The 22,148-nt window shown below is 35.6% G+C and overlaps 1 protein-coding gene across 1 annotated transcript in view; it reads left to right on the top strand.

The window, feature by feature from the left end:
• Positions 1-22,148, top strand: part of PCLO (piccolo presynaptic cytomatrix protein) — a gene marked incomplete at its 5' end in the record, with an annotated part of 292,340 nt that overhangs the window by 156,467 nt on the left and 113,725 nt on the right. Inside the window, 3 exons of the mRNA XM_079785367.1 lie at positions 845-3,032; positions 7,233-7,369; positions 13,227-13,317. Coding sequence (XP_079641493.1) covers positions 845-3,032; positions 7,233-7,369; positions 13,227-13,317 — 2,416 coding nt within the window. The remainder of the gene's footprint in view (positions 1-844; positions 3,033-7,232; positions 7,370-13,226; positions 13,318-22,148) is intronic.

Genomic DNA, 22,148 nt, shown 5'->3' on the forward strand with positions numbered 1-22,148 from the left:
CTCCTTTGGAGGAAAGAGGGGAGGAGGTACTGGAAGAGATTAAAGAATTTATATGCATAACCAAGGACACAGATAATAGTGCCGCGAAGGCCTAGAGGGGACTAGGTGTGGAGGGGGTAAGTGAGGGAAATAAAGGGGTCATCTGTAATACTTTCAACAATAAGATAAATTTTAAAAAAGAAAAGAATAATAAAGTGGAAAGAAAATAAAAGATTCAAATAGTCACAAAAATATTGAAAGATTAAATGGGAAATTAGTTGATATTATTCTTTTTTGGAGAAAAAAAGATTAACTTGAGGGTTTAATTTCAAAACATTTCATGATTGGAATAGAAATGACAGCTATTCTAGGGAGTAAAAATAGGAACAGAAAGATTGAGGCAAACAACTGAACTTAGTGGCAAATAAGCATTATCTATAACAAATGTAACTTAAACTTTAGATAATTAATACAAATATTTTAGGATTACATTCAGTAAATAATCTTATATTAAATAGGATGGAAAATCAGTTTTTAGAGTTTTCCTAAGATTCTAACTTAATAATTAAGATTCTAATATAAGTCTACCTAGCAATGAGTTCTGTGCTTGATTTCAAAACTAACTTCTAAAGTTGCAGAAGTTACAATAATAAAAAGCCAATCTACCAAGAAAGAAAAAATGATTTTTCAGTTAATTGCACTTATGGCTAATACTTAAAATTATATATAAAATTTTTCTTGTATTATATTGTCATACCTAAAACATATATGAAGTCATATTTATTTAAATGTAAAGTGTGAAGGTTTTTTTATCTTTATTTTTTCCTTGATAATAAAGTACTATATTTTGTTTCTTTAATTGTAGACAAAAAGTTCTCAAACCATAACACCCTCTGGCACCCAGAAAAAAGTTAAGAGAACTCTGCCTAACCCACCTCCTGAGGAGACCTCAACAGGGACTCAGTCGACGTACAGCACAATGGGCACAGTTTCCAGGAGAAGGATCTGCAGAACCAACACAATGGCACGAGCCAAGATTCTCCAGGATATAGACCGAGAACTTGATCTTGTAGAGAGAGAGTCTGCAAAACTTAGAAAGAAACAAGCAGAACTTGATGAGGAAGAGAAGGAGATTGATGCCAAGTTACGGTACCTGGAAATGGGAATTAACAGGAGGAAAGAGGCGCTGTTAAAGGAGAGAGAAAAGAGAGAGCGAGCCTACCTCCAGGGGGTAGCTGAGGAACGGGATTACATGTCTGACAGTGAGGTGAGCAGCACCAGACCGTCCCGAATAGAAAGTCAGCATGGCATAGAGCGACCGAGAACTGCTCCCCAAACTGAATTCAGCCAGTTTATACCCCCACAAACACAAACAGAATCTCAGCTAGTTCCTCCTACGAGTCCTTATACACAATACCAATACTCATCTCCTGCTCTTCCTACCCAAGCACCCACCCCATACACCCAACAATCCCATTTTCAGCAACAAACTTTGTACCACCAGCAAGTTTCACCTTACCAGACTCAGCCAACATTCCAAGCTGTGGCAACGATGTCTTTCACACCTCAAGCTCAACCTACACCAACCCCACAACCTTCTTATCAGTTACCATCACAAATGATGGTGATACAACAAAAGCCACGGCAAACTACATTATATTTGGAGCCCAAGATTACTTCAAACTATGAGGTGATTCGAAACCAACCCCTGATGATAGCACCTGTTTCTACTGATAATACATACGCTGTTTCCCATCTTGGTAGTAAGTACAATAGCTTAGACCTGAGAATAGGGTTGGAGGAGAGAAGTAGCATGGCAAGCAGTCCAATATCAAGCATTTCTGCAGATTCTTTTTATGCAGATATTGACCATCATACTTCACGAAATTTTGTCCTAATTGATGACATTGGAGAGATTACCAAAGGAACAGCAGCATTAACCACTGCATTTAATCTTCATGAAAAGGATCTGTCAAAAACAGACCGCCTCCTTAGAACCACGGAAACACGGAGGTCTCAAGAAGTGACAGATTTCCTAGCGCCTTTGCAGACTTCCTCAAGATTGCATAGTTATGTGAAAGCAGAGGAAGATCCAATGGAGGATCCTTATGAGTTAAAGCTTCTGAAGCAGCAGATTAAACAAGAATTCCGTAGAGGGGCAGAGAACCTAGATCACCTTGCCGGTCTTTCCCATTATTACCATGGTGATACTAGCTATAGACATTTTCCAAAATCTGAAAAGTACAGCATTAGTAGACTCACACTTGAAAAACAAGCAGCAAAACAACTACCAGCAGCCATACTCTATCAAAAGCAGTCAAAGCATAAGAAATCACTAATTGACCCTAAAATGTCAAAATTTTCACCTATTCAAGAAAGTAGAGACCTTGAACCTGATTATTCAAGCTATATGACTTCTGGCACTTCTTCTATTGGTGGAATTTCTTCCAGAGCAAGGCTTCTTCAAGATGAAATCACTTTTGGCCTCAGAAAAAATATTTCAGACCAACAAAAATTTGTGGGATCCTCTCTTAGCACAGGACTGGGCACATTAGGAAATACCATACGGTCAGCTCTGCAGGATGAAGCGGATAAGCCATACAGTAGTGGCAGCAGGTCCAGACCTTCTTCCAGACCTTCTTCTGTCTATGGGCTTGATTTATCAATGAAAAGAGATTCTTCCAGTTCTTCTCTGAGACTGAAAGCTCAAGAAGCTGAAGCTATGGATGTTTCCTTTGGTCATGCATCACCCTCTGGCAGAACTAAGCCTACCAGTTTGCCAATTAGCCAGAGTAGAGGAAGAATACCAATTGTGGCCCAGAATTCTGAAGAAGAAAGTCCACTCAGTCCTGTTGGCCAGCCAATGGGAATGGCCAGGGCTGCCGCTGGACCCCTGCCACCAATATCTGCAGACACCAGAGATCAGTTTGGATCAAGTCACTCATTGCCTGAAGTTCAGCAACACATGAGAGAAGAATCACGGACTCGAGGCTATGACCGTGACATAGCGTTCATCATGGATGACTTCCAACATGCCATGTCAGACAGTGAAGGTAAATTGGGCCTCAGAATTCCTTGTTACTCTCAAAACTCAGACTCTCTTATTTTTCTGCATGTTTAATCTTCCTTCTCTAAGGATGTATTGTACTTTTCTTGGTTTGTCTTTTGCATGTTTACTTTCATTTTATTTTTTGTAAACGGAAATTGTATCTTGTGTATAGATTTTATAGCATGTTTTTCTTTATTTCTTTTTAGATTATTCTTTTATTGGTGTTTCTTAATTGCTTGATTTGTTCACTGTCCTCTTTTCCAAACACATTATCGATAATTGTGTCAATAAAATGGTAATCCTTTAAATTCATAATTGGCAAAATAGTTGGAAATTTTTTAATTGTCTTCTTTTCTTTTTGAAATTGTCAGTTTCTTTCAGTTTGTGAAATTATTAAGGTTTCGAGCTATTAAGTACTATTCTGCTAGACTTTGTAATAGAAAATTACTTATGTCATTTTTGTGAGACTATTATTTATTCAGAGAATATTCTCATATAATATTAGTATAATGAAGAATTTTATAATTCTTCTTAAGTAAAAGGTTTGTATTTTATCTCTCTCATTATGAATACCATAATTGCCAAGTCTGTACCTTTGCATTATATACTAGAAAACTTAACCTTTTGCACTCGGATGTCGAGATTAAAATTACTCTTTGAATGTATCAATAATTTGAAATATAAAAAAATCCAAATAAATAAGTTTGTATGAAAAGAAACTCCAGTTTTTTATTCTACTGCCGTGCTTTGTAAAAGCTGGGGTATTTAAAAAATTAAATCCCAAGTAGAATAAAGGAATCGAGAAAAAAGCAAGCGAGTGCAAAGGGTTAACACAGAATATGACATTGACAATAAATAAACTTATCAGTATATATAAAGTATTTTTTATGTTTACAATTCAGATTTTGTACAATGCTTTTATGAGTTTACCTACTTGAAGCTTAACCCCTCCAGATGTACCTGTGTAGTCTTTTCCTTGACTTTGCTTTTTGCATCATCCCTTTTTTTGCCCTAAATTGTTTGGTTTTTCATATTGAATAAGTGATTTAAGGCATGTACATACCTAACTAAAAGCTAGCCTATGGTGTTTTCGTTGTTGTTGTTTAATCATATAAACCATAAATATTTTAGAAAGTTACCTAGTCCCAATCTAATTTTGAAGATGAGGGAGTAGAGGTACAGAGATGTAAAGAGGCTTACTCATGCCAAGAGGACTCATGATTCTGGATCACGAGTCCTCTGTGGTTTATTTGAATGTAGGCATGGTTTTGAGTCATGGAAATAAAATATTTTTGAACAAATAAAAGTGTATTACTTCATGCCTTTGGAGACTGCAAAGCACTAAGCTAACATGAATATCTCCCCTTTTAAATCATACATTTTCTTTGAGAACTCACAGGAAAATATTTTTTCATGAAACGGATTTTCTTCCTACTTCTGTATCTAGCCATCAGTATGATTTTAGAAATTCAAATCTAGATTTGAAAAGGACTAAAGTAAACACTGGATCTGGAAGACAGACTGCTTTTTCTAGTGAAATTCCAACAACTAATCACTTTCTTCTGTACTGGCTATTTGTAATGACCAGTTTGAATGAATCTAAATAGAATTAAACTATTCATGTAATAATTAGCTGTGAATAATGCTAGATCCCAAAATAGCTTACTTTTATATTTTACATTTAAAAATACAAGAAAATATCAGTCAGTCTAAAAAGGGGGAATGTTAATCTCTAGCAAATTATTTAAATTAATTTGGAAAATGCTATTATTATAAAATTTGAAGTTTAAAGTGCAGATCTACCATGGCTAATTAGATGATTGTAGTTATAAATAGCATTTATATCTAACTTACTATAAATGATAAAGACAGAGTTTAATATGAAAGCAGACATTCAATCAGGTTTTTCTTGGTGGTTCTATAAACTCATATGAAAAGCATGATAGACATCCTAACTTACACATAGAATTATTACAAGAAATATCAGACAATCAAAGTATATCATTAGAAATTAAATAAATTGACAAAATTTGGAATAAGCTGGGATTCTGCCTTATTTGTATAGACATAGCCAAGAAAACATGTTTTAAAGGATTGTATTTCAAATGCAATTAGCAGAATTATATATTCAAGTGAAATCATGTATTTCATTATCCAATATATTCATTTATTAAAATCAGGATAAATTATTTTTTTCTTTTTATAATAAATATAAACTAAATATATAAAAAAGTAAGGTACAATAGTGTTGGTGTTGTTGGGACAATCATAAAATTTTAGTCTAATGATTAAATAATGGATTTGTTTTCTATTTGCTTATCAAATTTTATTACGCTAAATATTTTTTCATAAATTTAGTCAATTCAGATCTAATTAAAACTATGAAAAACCATAAATATCCAGTAGATTATAAGAAATGATTGTGTAACTATTAATAAAGGACATTTAAATATTTATTTTAAAACATGCATATTATAATTAGGATATTTAACTTCTTACTCTAGTTGATAGCTAATTTTTCTGTTTTATTCATTTCTACATACTTATTGAATGTTATGACATTTTCAAGGCATTGTTTTTAGTGTTGAGGGAAGGAAATAAAAATCAAGATATCAGCCTTGCACTCAAGCAGCTTAGAACCTAATAGGGGCGATCAGAGAAGTACATATACAACCACAGATCAGGTACATATCAGTGTATTTCATCAAATCTAAGACTGACTGAATGAACTATGACACATTTCTCATATTTTCCTTTTTTTTTTTTTGGAAGAAATGTTGTGGTTAATTACTACCTTTGACCAGGATCACAGGAGGTAGAAGTAAGTAATAGTGTACATGCTGTGGGTTTGCCAGCCCTGCTAGCAAGGAAATAATAAAAATCACCTTTAAAAAAGTCATGGGAGAAAGTTTTGAAAGAGAAGACAATCAGGTATGTAGATATTAAGAGAAAGCTATAGTGTTATAGAATCCAACAGTGTGGCATTGTAGAAGTAACTTTCCAGGAAGAATAGACTGATAGAATGAGCACTTGAAAAAGCTGCTCCATCTCCCATTTAGAAAGCAACAAAATATTTCCAAAGACTATTAATTAGGGATCCTTTTACCAAGAATAAAACTTTATATGTATAAAGTTAAATTCTGTATATTAGGTAAAATAGATTTTTTGGTCACTAAATAATAGCTTCAAAAAACTTTGGAAGTACTAAGAACTAAAGTAATAATTATGTACTTAAAATTGGTTGTATTTTCAGAAAAGTATTTTAAGATGTCAAGTTTTATTACACTATAAGTACGAAAGAAAGTCAATCAACTCTTCAATCTAATTCCTAGATCTCACAGAAAATAATTGTTTTATTTTTAATAAAAATTCTAAATGACATATTTATATATATAAAAGGCTAATATGCAAAGTGTCCCTGTGGGAGTTTGACCAGGAGTTCAATCGCTCGCTATGACGTGCATTGACCACCAGGGGATGGCACAGAATGAAGGAAGGCTCTGGCCAGCAGCCAGAAGACCCCGATTGGCCCTGATCGCTGGCCAGGCCTAGGAACCCTACCCTTGCACCAATTTCGTGCACCAGGCCTCTAGTTTTTAATATTAGGCTACCAGATGATTATGGCACATATGTTCCTAGCAATAATACCTGGAATCCTTATAGAAATGATGTTTTCTTTTATTTATAAATGTCATAAAAACATGTTTTCAAAAAATACTCACTTGATATTCAAAGCCAGCAGCCACATCCATATATATACTTGTTTGATGTGATAGTGGGAAAGTGACAAAATCTTCTGTATTTGAGGAGTACATTTTCCTTAGACTAGAGATGGGTGATGGGAGGAGGTGAGGAGGTGAGAACTATGGTTGAATAAAATGACTTCTAAGGCATATTCACTTCTTCCTTTATTTATTTCAATCACTCTCTGAATTATTTTTTTTCCCGTATTTAAAATCTACTTTTGTTTTCTTTGGCTCTGAGAGGTTACACAAGTGTGTAGATGATTTTTTTCTAGGTTATTCCATGATACATATATTTTTTAAACATAGTATTGGGAATGGTTTTGCTCCATTTGGAGTTGTATTTGAAATGCATGAATGGTTAACAAGCCTGATGCATGTTGTACTTCAGAACATTTGTTGCCCTCTATCATTTGTATTAGTTGGGGTTACAGTGTTTGATATTTCCTTGGTCCCCAAAGCCTATCATCTGCGTCGTGAAGAAACAGATTGGTTTGACAAACCCAGGGAGTCTCGTTTGGAAAATGGACATGGTCTGGATCGAAAACTGCCTGAAAGATTGGTCCACTCTAGACCACTCAGTCAACATCAAGAGCAAGTAAGTACTATATTGAGCAATCTCTTTTAGATTGATACCGCCCCTCCAAAAAAATTCACCCTAGAATGGTCTCAATTTTACTAAAATGCATGAAACTTCCATCATTAAAGTTCACAATTTTGAAGTAGTAAGTACTTTACTTTTTCAGCCACAACTGACCTTGCAGCATAGCTGTGATTCTTCTACCAGGCAATTTAAGTGATTCATCCCTCCAACAGAAAACGTTTGTGCATCAGACACAACACTCAAGTAGAATACCTAAAGCTCCTGAAGAATTTACACACGAGGGGGTGAAATAGATTTGGGTACTTCCAATATTTTCCAATAACAGTGTGTTCATATGTTATGAATAGCAAATAAGATGACCAAACTAAGTTAGCTGGGGACAGGGAAGGCTTCCCTTGGGGAATGAAGGAAACATATTTTAGAGTGTATTGAATGGAAGTGTTTTGTATTCATTTTTGTATTTTATTATCAGAACTCACATAAAGTAGGTGTTATTAATTAATATCTATTTATAGATGAAGAAACTGAAATGTAGAGATAAATTTCACAATTAGCTAAATATGATTCCAAAAGGAAGTTATTCACTTTAGAGTAAATGATGTGATATTTGGGTTGGATTTTGAAAGATACATAGGAGGTCAACGGTTGGATAAATTAAGAAAGATTTCTCTAGTAAGCCAGTGGCTTTCAATAATTGCTTTAACAGATCAGTTATTTGCAGGCTGTTACTCATAATCATTAAAACAATCACAAAAGGGATAGTTACTTATTTTACATACATTAACTCCCAAATCATCCTGTCTGATTACTGATTCATTGATGTAGAAGACAACAAAAAAGAACCATGAAATTACTATAATTTATTTCAGTGTTTGTCACATTAAGGTATAAAAGTAAAGACTTTTGCATGAATAATAAGTACTCTTTAAAAGACAGTATTTATATGCTTAGATTTGTTTTTTTCCTAAGCAATTTCTCTTTTCATGGACAAATCTCTAGCTGTTAAATAGTATTTTCTTTTATCAGAATTTTCTTGTGTTTTGTTTTTCTATATGCTATTAAATTTTCTAGAAATTCTGTGATACTTCTCTCTGTGTTTCAAATATTCTTTCTTTTTAATTTTTGATATCTTTAATAAGTTTTGGTTTAGGGGTGTGTTACCTCTATGCACATATTAATACACTTCCATTTCTTTGTACTTCATTTACAGACTATTGATATATACTTTTCTTAGCTTATCTTGAATTGTATTTATAGTTGTATTTCAATCTCATCAAATAGATCTGGGTGGGGAGTAATAAAAATTAATAAAATCATTCTGAATATGTTTTTAAAATGCGAATTTACATGGTTTCATCTATAGTTACTAAAATAATAAGTTAGTTAGCTAAAAATAATTTTATTAAATGTATTTTAAGAATCACTTCATAATTATTATGCCTTACCTATCATTTGTTTCTTTGAAGTTTAGCATTTCCCACAAACCTAGATCAAGTCACTGAAAACACAAATCCTAATAAGATGAAAACACAAATCCTAATAAGATGAAAACACAAATCCTAGTAAGATGAAATACATAAAGTGGAGGGGTAAAAAAAATAGTGGCTTCCATATAGTTATTTCCTGACACTACTGTTTTCATATATACTCAGAATAGTCTTGTCCAATTTATTTATTCAACTAATATTTTTGGAGAATACATTTTAAGTAATCTTTGTGAACCTCAAAAAATATTTTCTAAAATCCCTTTCTGATGTCTGTAGATAAAACATTAATATCCCTAATGACACTTTTGTTCCTAATTTTCTATTACTAGCATCTACAGATTTATGAGTTTGATCCACTGAGCATATAGCACATTATGTTTAAACTAGAGGTGCAGTGCATGAAAATTTATGCACTGGAGAGGGGGGTCCCTCAGCCCAGCCTGCCCCCTCTCACAGTTCGGGAGCCCTCAGTGGCGGTAGGCAACCAGGTGATCAGGGGAAGGCAACACCCCCATCACACCTCTGCTGCTGCCACTGCTGGCAGCGCGGCCCTGGTTACCTGAGCCTTGGGCCGCCCTGGGTGGCTGGGCAGCCGCCATCCAAGGCTTGCCTGTGCCTCGGGTGTCGGCTGGGCGGCCGCCATCAGAGGTTTGCCTGCGCCTCGGACCGGCCCTGGGCGGCTGAGGGGCTGAGGGGACTGGAGGACTCTGGAGGCAGGTACACGGAGCGGCCAGATCTGCCTGGGGGCAGGCCCGGCCAAGCCGCATGCCTGCCACTCCAGCGGGGCTGAGGGGACTGGGTGCCACCAACTTGTGGCTGTGGGCACCGCCATCTTTGAGGACATTGCATTCAATTAGCATATTTCCTCCTTATTGGCTGTGGGTGCTGCCATCTTTGTGAGGGTGAGATGATCAATTAGCATATTCCCTCTATATTAGATAGGATAGTATAATTAGAGACCAATATAACCCCAAAATTTAAGAATCACTTAATAAATTTCTTGTGTTTTTTAATAAAGTAGAAAATGTAAGGATCCCTGTTTGGACTATAGATAGGTAAGCATAATAGATTAATGTGTAATTTCTTGCTAAAAGTTATATTTTACGTTTTTATAATTTTTACATGTTCATTTTGATATCTAATATGCAAAAAGAAAACTATAAATGTAGTTATCAAAATTGCAAATGTATAGAATTATAAACTAATTATAAAGTGAACAACCATATAACCACCACATAGACCAAGAAAGGGAACATTGCCTGCCTTTGGAAATCCCAATATGCCCCTTCCAGATTGTAATAGTCAACCCCCTCCCCCCAAAAAACAACTATGTTTATTTATGTAACAATAATTTCTTTGTTTTTCTTTATAGTTTTTTTTTTCTAAATAGAAGCTACCTAAAAGACAACATGTCTTTTTATTACATTTATATAAAGTTCAGAATTTATGCCTTTTTACATTGATATTTGTTTTCAAATACTGTTTTACCCTTTAACTGATTATAGCTATATTTTGGCCTAGAGAAAATGGCAACATGTCATTCTCATTTTATTCACTTCTTTGCATCTCTAATTATAAAAAAGTAATATTGAGCTCTGCGTACCAATAAATCCAGATGCTTTTATTTGAAAACATGCATAACAAAATTTATGCTAATAAAATGCTCTGGAGGCAAGAATAATAAAACCAAATTGACTAGTACAAATACTAATTTATCTGCTTTTTAAAATAGTCTATGTACAACATACATTAGAGACATACACATTTTTATTAGACTCAAAATCAGTAACTATAGAAGTAAACCACATCTGCAGATTCATATCATTTTCTTTTAAATATACATATAGATATATAAATATAGACTTACACATATATATTCACTTGGTGGAAATTCAACTCTGCTTTGTGAATTGAGCAGATTACTTGATCTCCTTTTTGAAAAAATTTTCCTCAGTTACTTCGTCTATAAATAGGACTAATACCCTTCACAGGATGGTTATAAAAGTCAACACTTCCTTTTGTTTGTTTTTCTGTTTGCTTATTTTTATGGGAAATGGGTCAACACTTCTTGACCAGTACAAAATACCTCCACTCTGCACTAATGCCCACACCTGCAGTTCTCATGTAATTGATATATTGACATATATTAAGCTCCTCTGATTCTGGGTCTTTGAATGCCTCTTTTCCTCCACCTGAATGCTCTTCCACCTCTCTTCTCTTGGCTAACTGGACACATCACTTAGGTCCCCATGAACATGACCCATCTTACAAGAAGCCTTCCTTGTTACTACCACTCACACCTCCCACTAATACGGGGCAAATGTTCTTCCAATCGTACTTCATACGTCATGTCCCAGCCGTGAGCTCCTAGACAGCAGGGATTCCCTATTCCATCCACCACGGCACATATACAGGGCTTAGCACAGTGCGTGGGGCACCAAAAGAGCTCTCTATACTGAAAAGCATGCCTCACGTTGAGGTGAAGAGAAGGATGAATGTCTGCATTAACAAAAGATATGTTAACGCAAGTGTTGTTATTTCGTAAGTATGAAGGCTCATTTCATGGAAATAATTCCTTTTGAAATATGTGTAAGTAGGATAGAGGAAGAACCCTTTTTCCTGGGAGGCAATAGGTCATAGTTCTCTCAATGCAGAATCATCAAAAGACAATGCTATCAGACACTGGCCTCTTGGAGAGACATGGTGCCATTACTTGACATCAGTCCTGCCCCTCTGGCCTTGCTCCTGCTCTTCCTTATTTGGCAGAAACAACACCTTCCCTGAGACTCCATCTGCTGGAGAACTCAATCAGCATTCACCTGCAGTGGTTAGGAAAAGCAAAGAAGATCCAGCTGGGTCATACATGGGAGACAGATACCTCTTCTTTCTGCAGACAGTCACAATGATCATATGTATGGCAGGTTAATGTTTCTGATTTATTAAGTGAATTCATGAAGGTGGTTGTAGACAATCTCTAACACTACAGGAGAGTCTATGAGATGTTCTGAAAGCAACATTTATGGTAATGATGTTTAACATCCCTCCTACCAACATCACCTTAGGTACAGATTGAAAGGCCTTTCTGATAAAGCTCTGATGAAAAAATTGGGAAACCTTACTCCTCTTCTAGTAAGGGCAATAGATGCACTAAGAGATTATATCCACTTCTTACTCTGGAGAATGCAAAGAACAGCAACAGGCAACATTGTGTTTTCTTAGTTTCTTTTTAGCCAAGTGGGGGAAATTACTTTTTAAAATCATTGTTAAATAATATATGAAATTAGAAGATATTTGAAATAAAAGATATTTGAAATAAAATAATATCCACCAATTTGAATGAATTATCTATAGTACTAAACCAATGCCCATGGTTTAAATTTAGTAAAAAAAAAAAAAAAAAAAAGGATCTTTAAATGCAGATTAGGGGATGGAGGAAGGAGAGGAGAAAAGAAAGACAGGAAATAGAAGGAGAAAAATGATGTAATGGAAAGTAAGTGGGCCACAGGAGAGAAAGTAAGAAAAGAGAGAGGGGGGAGACAAAAAGAACAGGAAGCGAGAGGATGAAAGGAGGAAAATGTGCACTCAATTGTTATGAATATACATGAGGTTTCTAGTGGCTTGCAAAGTTAGTATAAATTATCAAAATTGACTGATTATACTGACCATATATTTTTATAATCTTGTAAACAGTATTTTAGTTTGTAGGGTTCATGAAATATTCCTGGAGTTAACAGGATTCTGCTGTTGTTTGGGAATTTTTTATATTCATCAGAGATTTGATTAAGCTTATTCTTTCCTGAGGAGAATTAAAACTAAAGGCTTTTATTTAAGCTTGTATTTTTTTCAATTTGTATTTTATTTTTAATATCTAGAATTCTAACAGTTTTACTGCTGGATTGACAGATTAAAACCACATGAGTATTCCAATGAATCTTTCTACAACAAATGTACATCTCTTTGGTTCAAAATTCTATTTAACATTTTTGTTTAGTATTCCCACACACTTCTTTTTTTGAAATATTACAGATGTCCCCCTTTCCCCCCTCCTTTGCCCAGCTCCACCCCGCCCCTGCCTCACCCCAAGCCTTCATCTCACTATTCCCTTCCCTCTGAGATCTGTCCGTCTGTTCCATGCATCCATGTCTCTGGACCTATTTTGTTGGTCAGTTTCTGAGGCCATAATGAACACTGAAACCAACAATATGATTTTATAGTGTAAGATGCTTCAATGATGATCATTCCAGAAACTTTTATTATGTTTTTATTGACTGACTCAATATGCTTTTTAAAAATGTCTAGTTCTGCATATTGCACTTTAAGTGTCTTAACATTGATTTTTTCACCTTATCACGTGTATGTCTTAGATTATACAGATGAATGGGAAGACTGTGCACTACATCTTTCCTCATGCAAGGATAAAAATAACAAGGGACTCTAAGGATCACACAGTTTCAGGTAAAGAAATGTCAAATTGATATATGTATTTGGTTTTCAGTTTAAATAAATTTTAGAAAACACTTTTTTGTCAAAAATTTGTTTTGGAAAATTTCAAAAAATAATCATGCTATGCATATGAACATAAAAATAATGGCATGGTCATTAATATGACAAATTACTAAATGGTACATATTTAGATCATTATTTTCATTAGCTGCATTATTAAAAATGTACATGGCATTATAATACTCCATAATTATTGCTCTATTGTGTAATATGGTCACTGATTTTGGAACTATAAAACATTCTTACACAGGAAGTAAAAAGCTATCTTGGAGTCTTCTAAGGAATAAATTTCCCTATACCTTGAACATTACCAATTATGCCAAGTTTTTGTTTAACTGTGTTCTTCTGTAAACCAAAGTTTATGATATAATTTTTGTAAATGATTTATTTTGAAATAATTTTGTACTCTGAGAAAATAGTACACTTAGTTCCTTTTCCCACCCTTTACCCAGCTTTCCTAAGATTCACAACTAACCATAATAAGATGATCAAAACCAAGAGTTAACATTGGTATGATACTATTAAAACACCTACAGATCTTATCTAAATTTTGAGTTTCTCCACTCAGCCACTAAGTTTTTCTTTTTCTGTTCTGGGATTCAATCCAGATCTCACATGGCATTTAGTTACCACACCACTTTCATCTCCTCCGATCTGTTCCCCAGTCTTCCTTTGGGTTTACTGACTTGGATGCTTTTGAAAGAAAATAGAATTTTTATATTATAAATTTAAAATTTTTTATTTAAATCTGAAACAAAATATAAATTTTGTCAAATTTAATAATTTTAAAAATATAAGTACTAACTATTCTCACTCAAATATTTTTTTCTGTTTCATTTACACTGTACATCAAGAGAAAATATTTGTAAAGATATAAGTTCTTATATATGTATACTAGAGGCCCGGTGCATGAAAATTCATGCACTGGAGGGGGGGGGTCCCTCAGCCCGGTCTGCCCCCTCTCACAGTCTGGGAGCCCTTAGGAGGTGACCCAGCGATCCGGGGAAGGCGATGCCCCATCACACCTCTGCAGCTGCTACTGCTGGCTGGCAGCACAAGCCTTGGCCAGCCCTGTTTACCTGAGCCTCGTACGGCCCTGGGCAGCTAGGCAGCCACCATCCGAGGTTTGCCTGCGCCTCAGGCCAGCCCTGGATGGCTGGGCAGCCACCATCTAAGGCAGGCGTCCTCAAACTATGGCCCGTGGGCCACATGCGGGTGTTTTTGCCATTTTGTTTTTTTACTTCAAAATAAGATATGTGCAGTGTGCATAGGAATTTGTTCATAGGTTTTTTTAAACTATAGTCCGGCCCTCCAATGGTCTGAGGGACAGTGAACTGGCCCCCTGTTTAAGAAGTTTGAGGACCCCTGATCTAAAGCTTGCCTGCACCTCGGGCTGGCTCTGGGCAGCTGGGGGGCTGAGAGAACTGTGGGACTCCAGAGGCAGGCGCATAGAGCGGCTGGGCCCGCCTGGGGCCAGCCTGGCCTTGCCGCGTGCCTGCCACCTCAGCGGGGCTGAGGAGACTGGGCGCCACCACCTTGTGGCTGTGGGCACTGCCATCTTTGGGGACGGGGCAGTTAATTAGCATATTCCCTCCTTTTTGACTGTGAGCTCCACCATCTTTGAGGGCGGGGTAGTTAATTAGCATATTCCCTCCTTATTGGCTGTGGGCACTGCCATCTTTGCCGGCATGAAGGTCAATTAGCATATTCCCTTTTTATTAGGTAGGATATTATGGATATCTATATAGGTGACATATCAACATGGTTAATGTGCTGGGGGGTTGTTGTTTTTTGTAGGACTGAGATAACAAAGAACAAAAAGAGGTATTTTTTCAATGTACTTGCTATTGTTCCTTGCAGATTTTAGCAGAAGCATGCGCGTATGGAACAGGTTTTGCTTTGAGCAATTTTTCTGTCTTTATTTTCATAGAGAATGAATCGATTAGGAGGCTAATGTTCTTTCCCTTTTAAGATTGGGTAATTTGTCTTCCACCAGAGACAGATAATTCAACCTTTATAGTTTTATTGTGTGCAGATTGTATTTTAACTACTGATGAAAATTCCAGGGGTGAATCTTAACTGTTTTTTTAGAAATAATTACTTGCTACAAACTATTTCAGTTCCCTCCAGCTCATAAGGCAAAACAACATAATACTTTCCAGCAATGCCAAACATTATTTTTTAAAACAGAAATATTCAAACCATTTTTACTAAATCATTAGGACTCTATTACAATGTGTCTATTTTTAGCTCTATTATTATTTGTATACTATATGAATAATTTCATCAACTTGTTATATTTTGCCACTCATTATTTTGTTTTCTTCTACTACAATTAGGAAAAATGTTTTAAAATATAAGAATAACAGAAATAAGAGCTATTGATTTTTCATAAGTATTGTAGTCTGAAAACTAAATTCAATTTTCTCAGTATATAGATTTTTCAGAATGAGAAATTAAGATTATTGTTTTGAATATTAAGTTTATTAATAGTATACTATATTGTCTCTCTGAATGTCCCATTTTCTTCTGATATTTCCCTAAAATAATAATTCAAATATTTTCCATTATATTTACCCTGTATTGGTTACCTTGTATTGATTACTATAGGGTAAATATATTTTTCAGGTGTCCTTAGGTCAAGTGATCTCAACCAAGCACAAGGCAGCAAAATGGAGAGAATAGGTAATGAGTTTTAGAATCAGAAAGACCTGAGTTGAGGTTCAGCTCTATCACTTATGTAAATTTTGGTAATAACTTTGCTCTATAAGAACAGTAAAACCAGCTCTATGAATCTCATATAACTGCAACTGAACCTAGCGCAAAATCTTGTACTTTCTACACTCCCAGCAAATGTTATTTCCCCTTCTCTTAGAAATTGTCAGGAAAAAAAGAATAAAATGTAAAGCTTAAAAAATGAGTCTCTTTTACTTAGTACTCTATCTATGGCTCTAGAAACACAGCTGTTTGAAACAAGCCAAAAATATTCTTCTGGCTTTAAAAAAAGATATTGCTTAAATAGATCCATAATGGACTGGCTACATCTGCAAGGCTAGAAAGGCTAATTATCAAGTGTAATATTGAAGAACATAAAAAATGTTTAGCTTCAAAAAATAGCAATGTCTTCTATGGAAATAGTGGCTCATGTTCTATTTCTCATTAGTTCACCATCTTAGTGGGCTTTCAGGAACAAGAGACAAATGTAACTGATCTCATTGAATCTGAATCAATAGCAATACCAAATGTGGGTAGCTACTTATATTATTATTTTTTCATCTTTAATGAGGTATAATGTACATATCATAAATGTACACATTATAAGTACACAAATCAATGACTTTTAGTGAATTTATTAAGTTGTGCTACCTTCACCACAATCTAAAACACTGCTTTAGAATGTTTCAATCATTAAAAGTTCCCTTGAGCCTGCTAGCAGTATCAACGTCCAACACTCTTCTCCCAACCACAGATTTGCTTTCTGTCTTTGTAAGTGATGTAGAGAGATATGTCAGTATTCAGACTTGAGATAGAATGGTAGCAATAATTTTATATATCTTTTCCAATATTGGGAAAAAATAAGTAAACCCTCATGTTCCACCTCAATAAAAATACTGAAAACACAATTTAGCCACCTTATCTGTTAAATCTGCTCTAACATTTTTCAAAGAATAAGAGATTACATAAAGGGAATTTACAATAAATAACTATCTTCCTTCAATTAAAAACAAGTAGATATTTGATATCAAGTATAGATTCAACCTTAAAGTAGATATGAGGCAGATATAGGAAAATCCTATGCAAGAATTCTGCTTCCAAGAATTCGCAAGATATTTGAAATGGAACTGATACACATAAAACAATGAATACTAGAAACTGTATATTGAAAATTAAATATGTACAACAAAATATGAGTAAGTACATGCATGTACATGTACAATTTTTGTACTGTATTTCTTCATTTGCTCAAAGAATTTTATCTATGGTGTAGATTAAAACATCTTTTTCCCCATTTTCTCATGAAGATTTTCATTTCTCTGTTTCCTCTTAGAGGTCTCAAAAGCAAACCTCTCATCTGGCTCTCAGCTGCCAGTAGCTAAATGCACATATCATTCTCACCCTTCTTTGTTTATATACATAAAATGAGTGTGTGTGTGTGTGTGTGTGTGTGTGTGTGTGTGTGTGTGTGTGTTGATGGATGGATGGATAGATAGATAGATAGATGATAGATAGATAGATAGATAGATAGATAGATAGATAGATAGACAGACAGACAGACAAATAGCCAGATCCTTTGTAAAATATAATAGTAGTGAAAAGTATAAAGATTAATATGAAAGTCATCATAATTTTACAATTTATATTTTCTTTTCCTTCCTGTTTTCTTTATACCATGTACACACACACTGAAAGTTGAGAGTATATTGTAATGTAGTTTATATACATATTTTTAATATAGTACAAGTTGCCTGGTAGTCATTTTCCTGTTACATCAAATATTCTTTACATATACGTTTAATGGCTAGATTTTATTGTATAGATATTTATTTCAACCATTCCTCAATTGTTGGACATTATTTTGTCTTCTTTTGCCACGATGAAAAATGCTGCCACAGTGTTTAATATTTCCTTAAAATATATTCCCAAAAGTAAAATTACTGAGTAAAAAGAAAGGGGTATTTTCGATGTTTCCTAGACATCTTTTCTTAGCAGACGAGTTCTATCAAATTGCATTCCTAATCTATGATTGTAGTTTTTCATTTGCTGTTCACTGTAGGAATGTAAAATGATACAAACTTAAGAAAAAATCCTCACTTCAAAAGCCAAATTTTAAAAACAGCAGTTTCTCCTATCAAAAGCCACATTTTAATAACATTTAATATCAAGCTGATATTTTATCCTGTATTTACTAGTTAATTGCCTCCTATTCAGTCGGACAATGAGGGAGAGGTTCTTATCCAAGAGTATGGTGATGGCCAAACAGCACGTGACGCCAGACAGATGAGATCGACAGCAGTCTGTTAGTCACGTGTGTTCACAACGGGGAGCAGAGCAGGACAACCATGCAGGGTCCTGTGAAGATTGTGGTCAGGAACAAAGGAAACAACCAGGAATGTGAGAGACAGTCTTGTTATTTCCTTTCAATGACTTCTCTACTTAAGATGCAGGAGCATAGAGTACTGGCACTTGGGATTTTTGTTTTGTTTTGCTATACCACAGTGTACATAGGACCAAAGTTAGGACTAGATCACGGTGGACTTGGAAGACAGAGAGTTGGAATTTGATTGAGTAGGGAGCATGGGCATCATTGAAACCATGGAAAATATAACCTCCTTTGTGAAGGATTGTTTTTGTTGTTTTTTTTAATATATTTTATTGGTTTTTTACAGAGAGGAAGGGAGAGGAAGAGGGATAGAGAGTTAGAAACATCGATTCAGCTGCCTCCGGCACACTCCCCACTGGGGATGTGCCTGAAACCAAGGTACATGCCCTTGACTGGAATCGAACCTGGGACCCTTCAGTCCGCAGGCCGATGCTCTATCCACTGAGCCAAACTGGTTAGGACGTGAAGGAATGGTTTTAAAAAAATTTTTTGTCTACTTCAAAGTTGAATTCTGAAAGAAGCTTACCATAATGAAAAAGGTACACAAGTTTTTTGTTTTTTTAATAAGTTTAATTTTCGTTGCTTGAGACTGCATTGCTGTCCTCAAATGTGGCACATCAAATAAAGAGGAACTGAAGCAACAATGTAGTTTAGTAAAGACCCACTTGCCCGGCCTGAGTGGTTCAGTGGTTGAGCATGGACCTATGAACCAGGAGGTCATGGTTTGATTCCTGGTAAGGGCACATGCCCAGGTTGCAGGAGGCAGCCCATTAATGGATTCTCTCTCATTATTGACGTTTCTCTCCCTCTTCCTTCCTCTCTGAAATCAATTAAAAAATATTTTTAGAAAAGACCCACTTAACATTCCTCCCACATCATTTATGTGAACATTTCTGAGAAAACTTTGTTTTCATAGCAGACCAAGCCTCAGAATAGGACGTTAAAACAATTATGTCACCTCTCCTGCTTCGTGTGGAAGACAAAGAAAAAGTGTGTCACCTTGAGAACATCTGCCCTGAGACCCGAAATTACTTCCTCCCCATTCAGGATGGCTTTTTCTCTTTTATTTTTATTTTAACAGTGTAATGATATGTGATTCAGTTTTCATTGTAAGCCTCTCAGATTATTTGTAGAAATAAACTAAGTATAAATCTATAGAAATGTAATAAGTGTCAGGTTGAATCTCTTCTAAAACCACAGTTTCTTCCCGGTAAATTTTAATAAAGGCTTGCCTTTATTTCCCTCAGTAACAGAGAAAGTGTTTATTGTCAGGGCTAGTTCTACATTAACAGCATAACTTCCGCAGACATCTGTCAGGATAAATGTTGCTTGCACAGTCATGTTCCTGCTAAGGACTTGACCTTATAGGCTTTGCTTCTAACTGAATAAGTTAGCACACTTTTCTATGCACTCTTAATAAAATAAAAGGAAAGGAATTAATTGATTCTCTGAGGAGAAGATGAAGGCATTCAAGGTGTTTCACTTAGAGGAGAGGAAGATAAGTGGTAATAGTAATGAACTTGAATGGTATAAATATAAAATGTACATGAATTGGCTATAGGAAATTGGCAATAAGAAATGAGATTCAATTAAAGAATAAGGATTTTCCTTGACCCTCTAGAATATTTTCTTGACAATTAGAGTGCTGAGCTAATATGTATAGAAGAACAAGGATGTGGGAGTCAAGCAAGAAAATGGGCTCTCGTTAGCTTTTTTATGTGCCGGACAACCTAGGCAAGTTCCTAACCTTCCTTAGCCTCAGCTTTTCTGTCCAGAAATGGTATGGATAGCACCCAACATGAAAAGTTATAGAGAAAATTTAAAATATCTATGTGCAATTCATATTTGTAATACAAATACTAAAATTAAAAAATGATTTAAAAATGTACAACTAAAAAAATAAAGCTAAAATTAATTCATCAATAGAAAAATAGAAATACAGAACAAGCATAATCTTTTCCAACTAATTAGTTATAGTTACAGATTAAGTTATACTGTATGTTTTGTGGGCTGCCTAAGCCAGAAATGTATTTTGTTTTTCTTTTCAGTCTTGACTGAGAGATGATGTCTCCCAACATTTTTTTTTTTTTTTGGTATCTTGGTAGTTTCTCCTTTTAATGGCCTGATTTCGATCAGTTCCATCACTCTCCTCTATACAACTGAGTGAGTAAAAGAAGGGATGGCTGTGCTCCTCCCAGCCCCCTCCTTTCTGATTCTCAACCGGGTACACTGGCGCTAATCAAACAGGAGACACATCGCTGAGTCATTCACTTGGAGTGAGAGTGTGGACCCCACTCTAGCTTTCCCATATATCAGATGTTACCTTGAGCAACTAACCTTGCAAAGCCTCATTGCCTTCGTGTGTAAAATACAGGGTATTGCCTGCTTGGTCTGGCTCAGTAGTTGAGTGTTGTCAACCTATGAACCAGGAGGGCATGGTTTGATTCACGGTCAGGGCACATGCCTGGGTATCCATCTCAATCCCCAATGGGGGGCATGCAGGAGGCAGCAGATCCATGATTCTGTCTCATCATTGTTGTTTCTATATCTCCCTCTCCCGCTTTGAAATCAATAAAAATATATATTTAAAAAATACAGGGTATTTTGTTTGTTCTTTTTATTGTAAGAACCAATGAGTTAATGTAACTAAAAGGCATTTTTTAAACATACAATATAATACAAATCTACTATTTATTCATTATTCGTTCAATTATATATTTGGTTCTGCTTAGGTGCCATATACTTGCTACATGCACTACACCACAAACCCAGCATTGCAGAACTGATACACGGTTCTTGTTTTTGAAGGGCAAAAGGTTACTGTTCATGGCCAATTTCCCTTTCATTCCTACCCTCTATCACTACTCAATCATTGTGGTAACTACTATAAACACAAATGTTCCACAAGTGTGCTACTAAAATAATGTTCATATATATATTGTATGCACAGAAAACTTAGAATACAACTTTTATTTTTCTATTTTCTATTGATGTGTAACAAATTTAATTGCTTAAAGCAGTGGTCAGCAAACTGCGGCTCGCGAGCCACATGTGGCTCTTTGGCCCCTTGAGTGTGGCTCTTCCACAGAATACCATGTGCAGGCGCGCATGTACAGTGCGATTGAAACTTCGTGACCCATGCGCAGAAGTTGGTTTTCGGCTCTCAAAAGAAATTTCAATCGTTGTACTGCTGATATTTGGCTTTGTTGACTAATGAGTTTGCCAACCACTGGCTTAAAGCAACTTATTTACTATCTTGTAATTTTCATGGGTCAAGAATCCAGACATGGCTTAACTGGGACCCTGGTCAGGTTCTCACAGGGCTGCAATGTATGTGTTGGCTGGGATGTTTCCTGTTCTGAAGCTAGGGAATCTTTTTCCAAACTCACTTGGTTATTGGCAGAATTCAGTTCCCCCAAGTTATGGGACTACGTTCTCTATTTTCTTGCTGGCTCTCAGCCAGTAGCCACTCTCAGCATCTAGTCACCCTTCAACTCCTCATCACGTGGCCCTCTCTCAGACCCTCTCCCACATTGCAGATTACTTTTTTTCAAGCCCAGCAGAGATTCTCATTGTAATCTCTGTAAAATCTATATATGTAAAAGGCTAATATGCAAAGTGTCCCCTTGGGAGTTTGACCCAGAGACCAGGAGTTAGATTGCTTGTTATGACATGCGTTGAC

Source organism: Cnephaeus nilssonii (assembly GCF_951640355.1).
Source record: "Cnephaeus nilssonii genome assembly, chromosome: 12".
Classification (NCBI taxonomy): Eukaryota; Metazoa; Chordata; class Mammalia; order Chiroptera; family Vespertilionidae; genus Cnephaeus; species Cnephaeus nilssonii.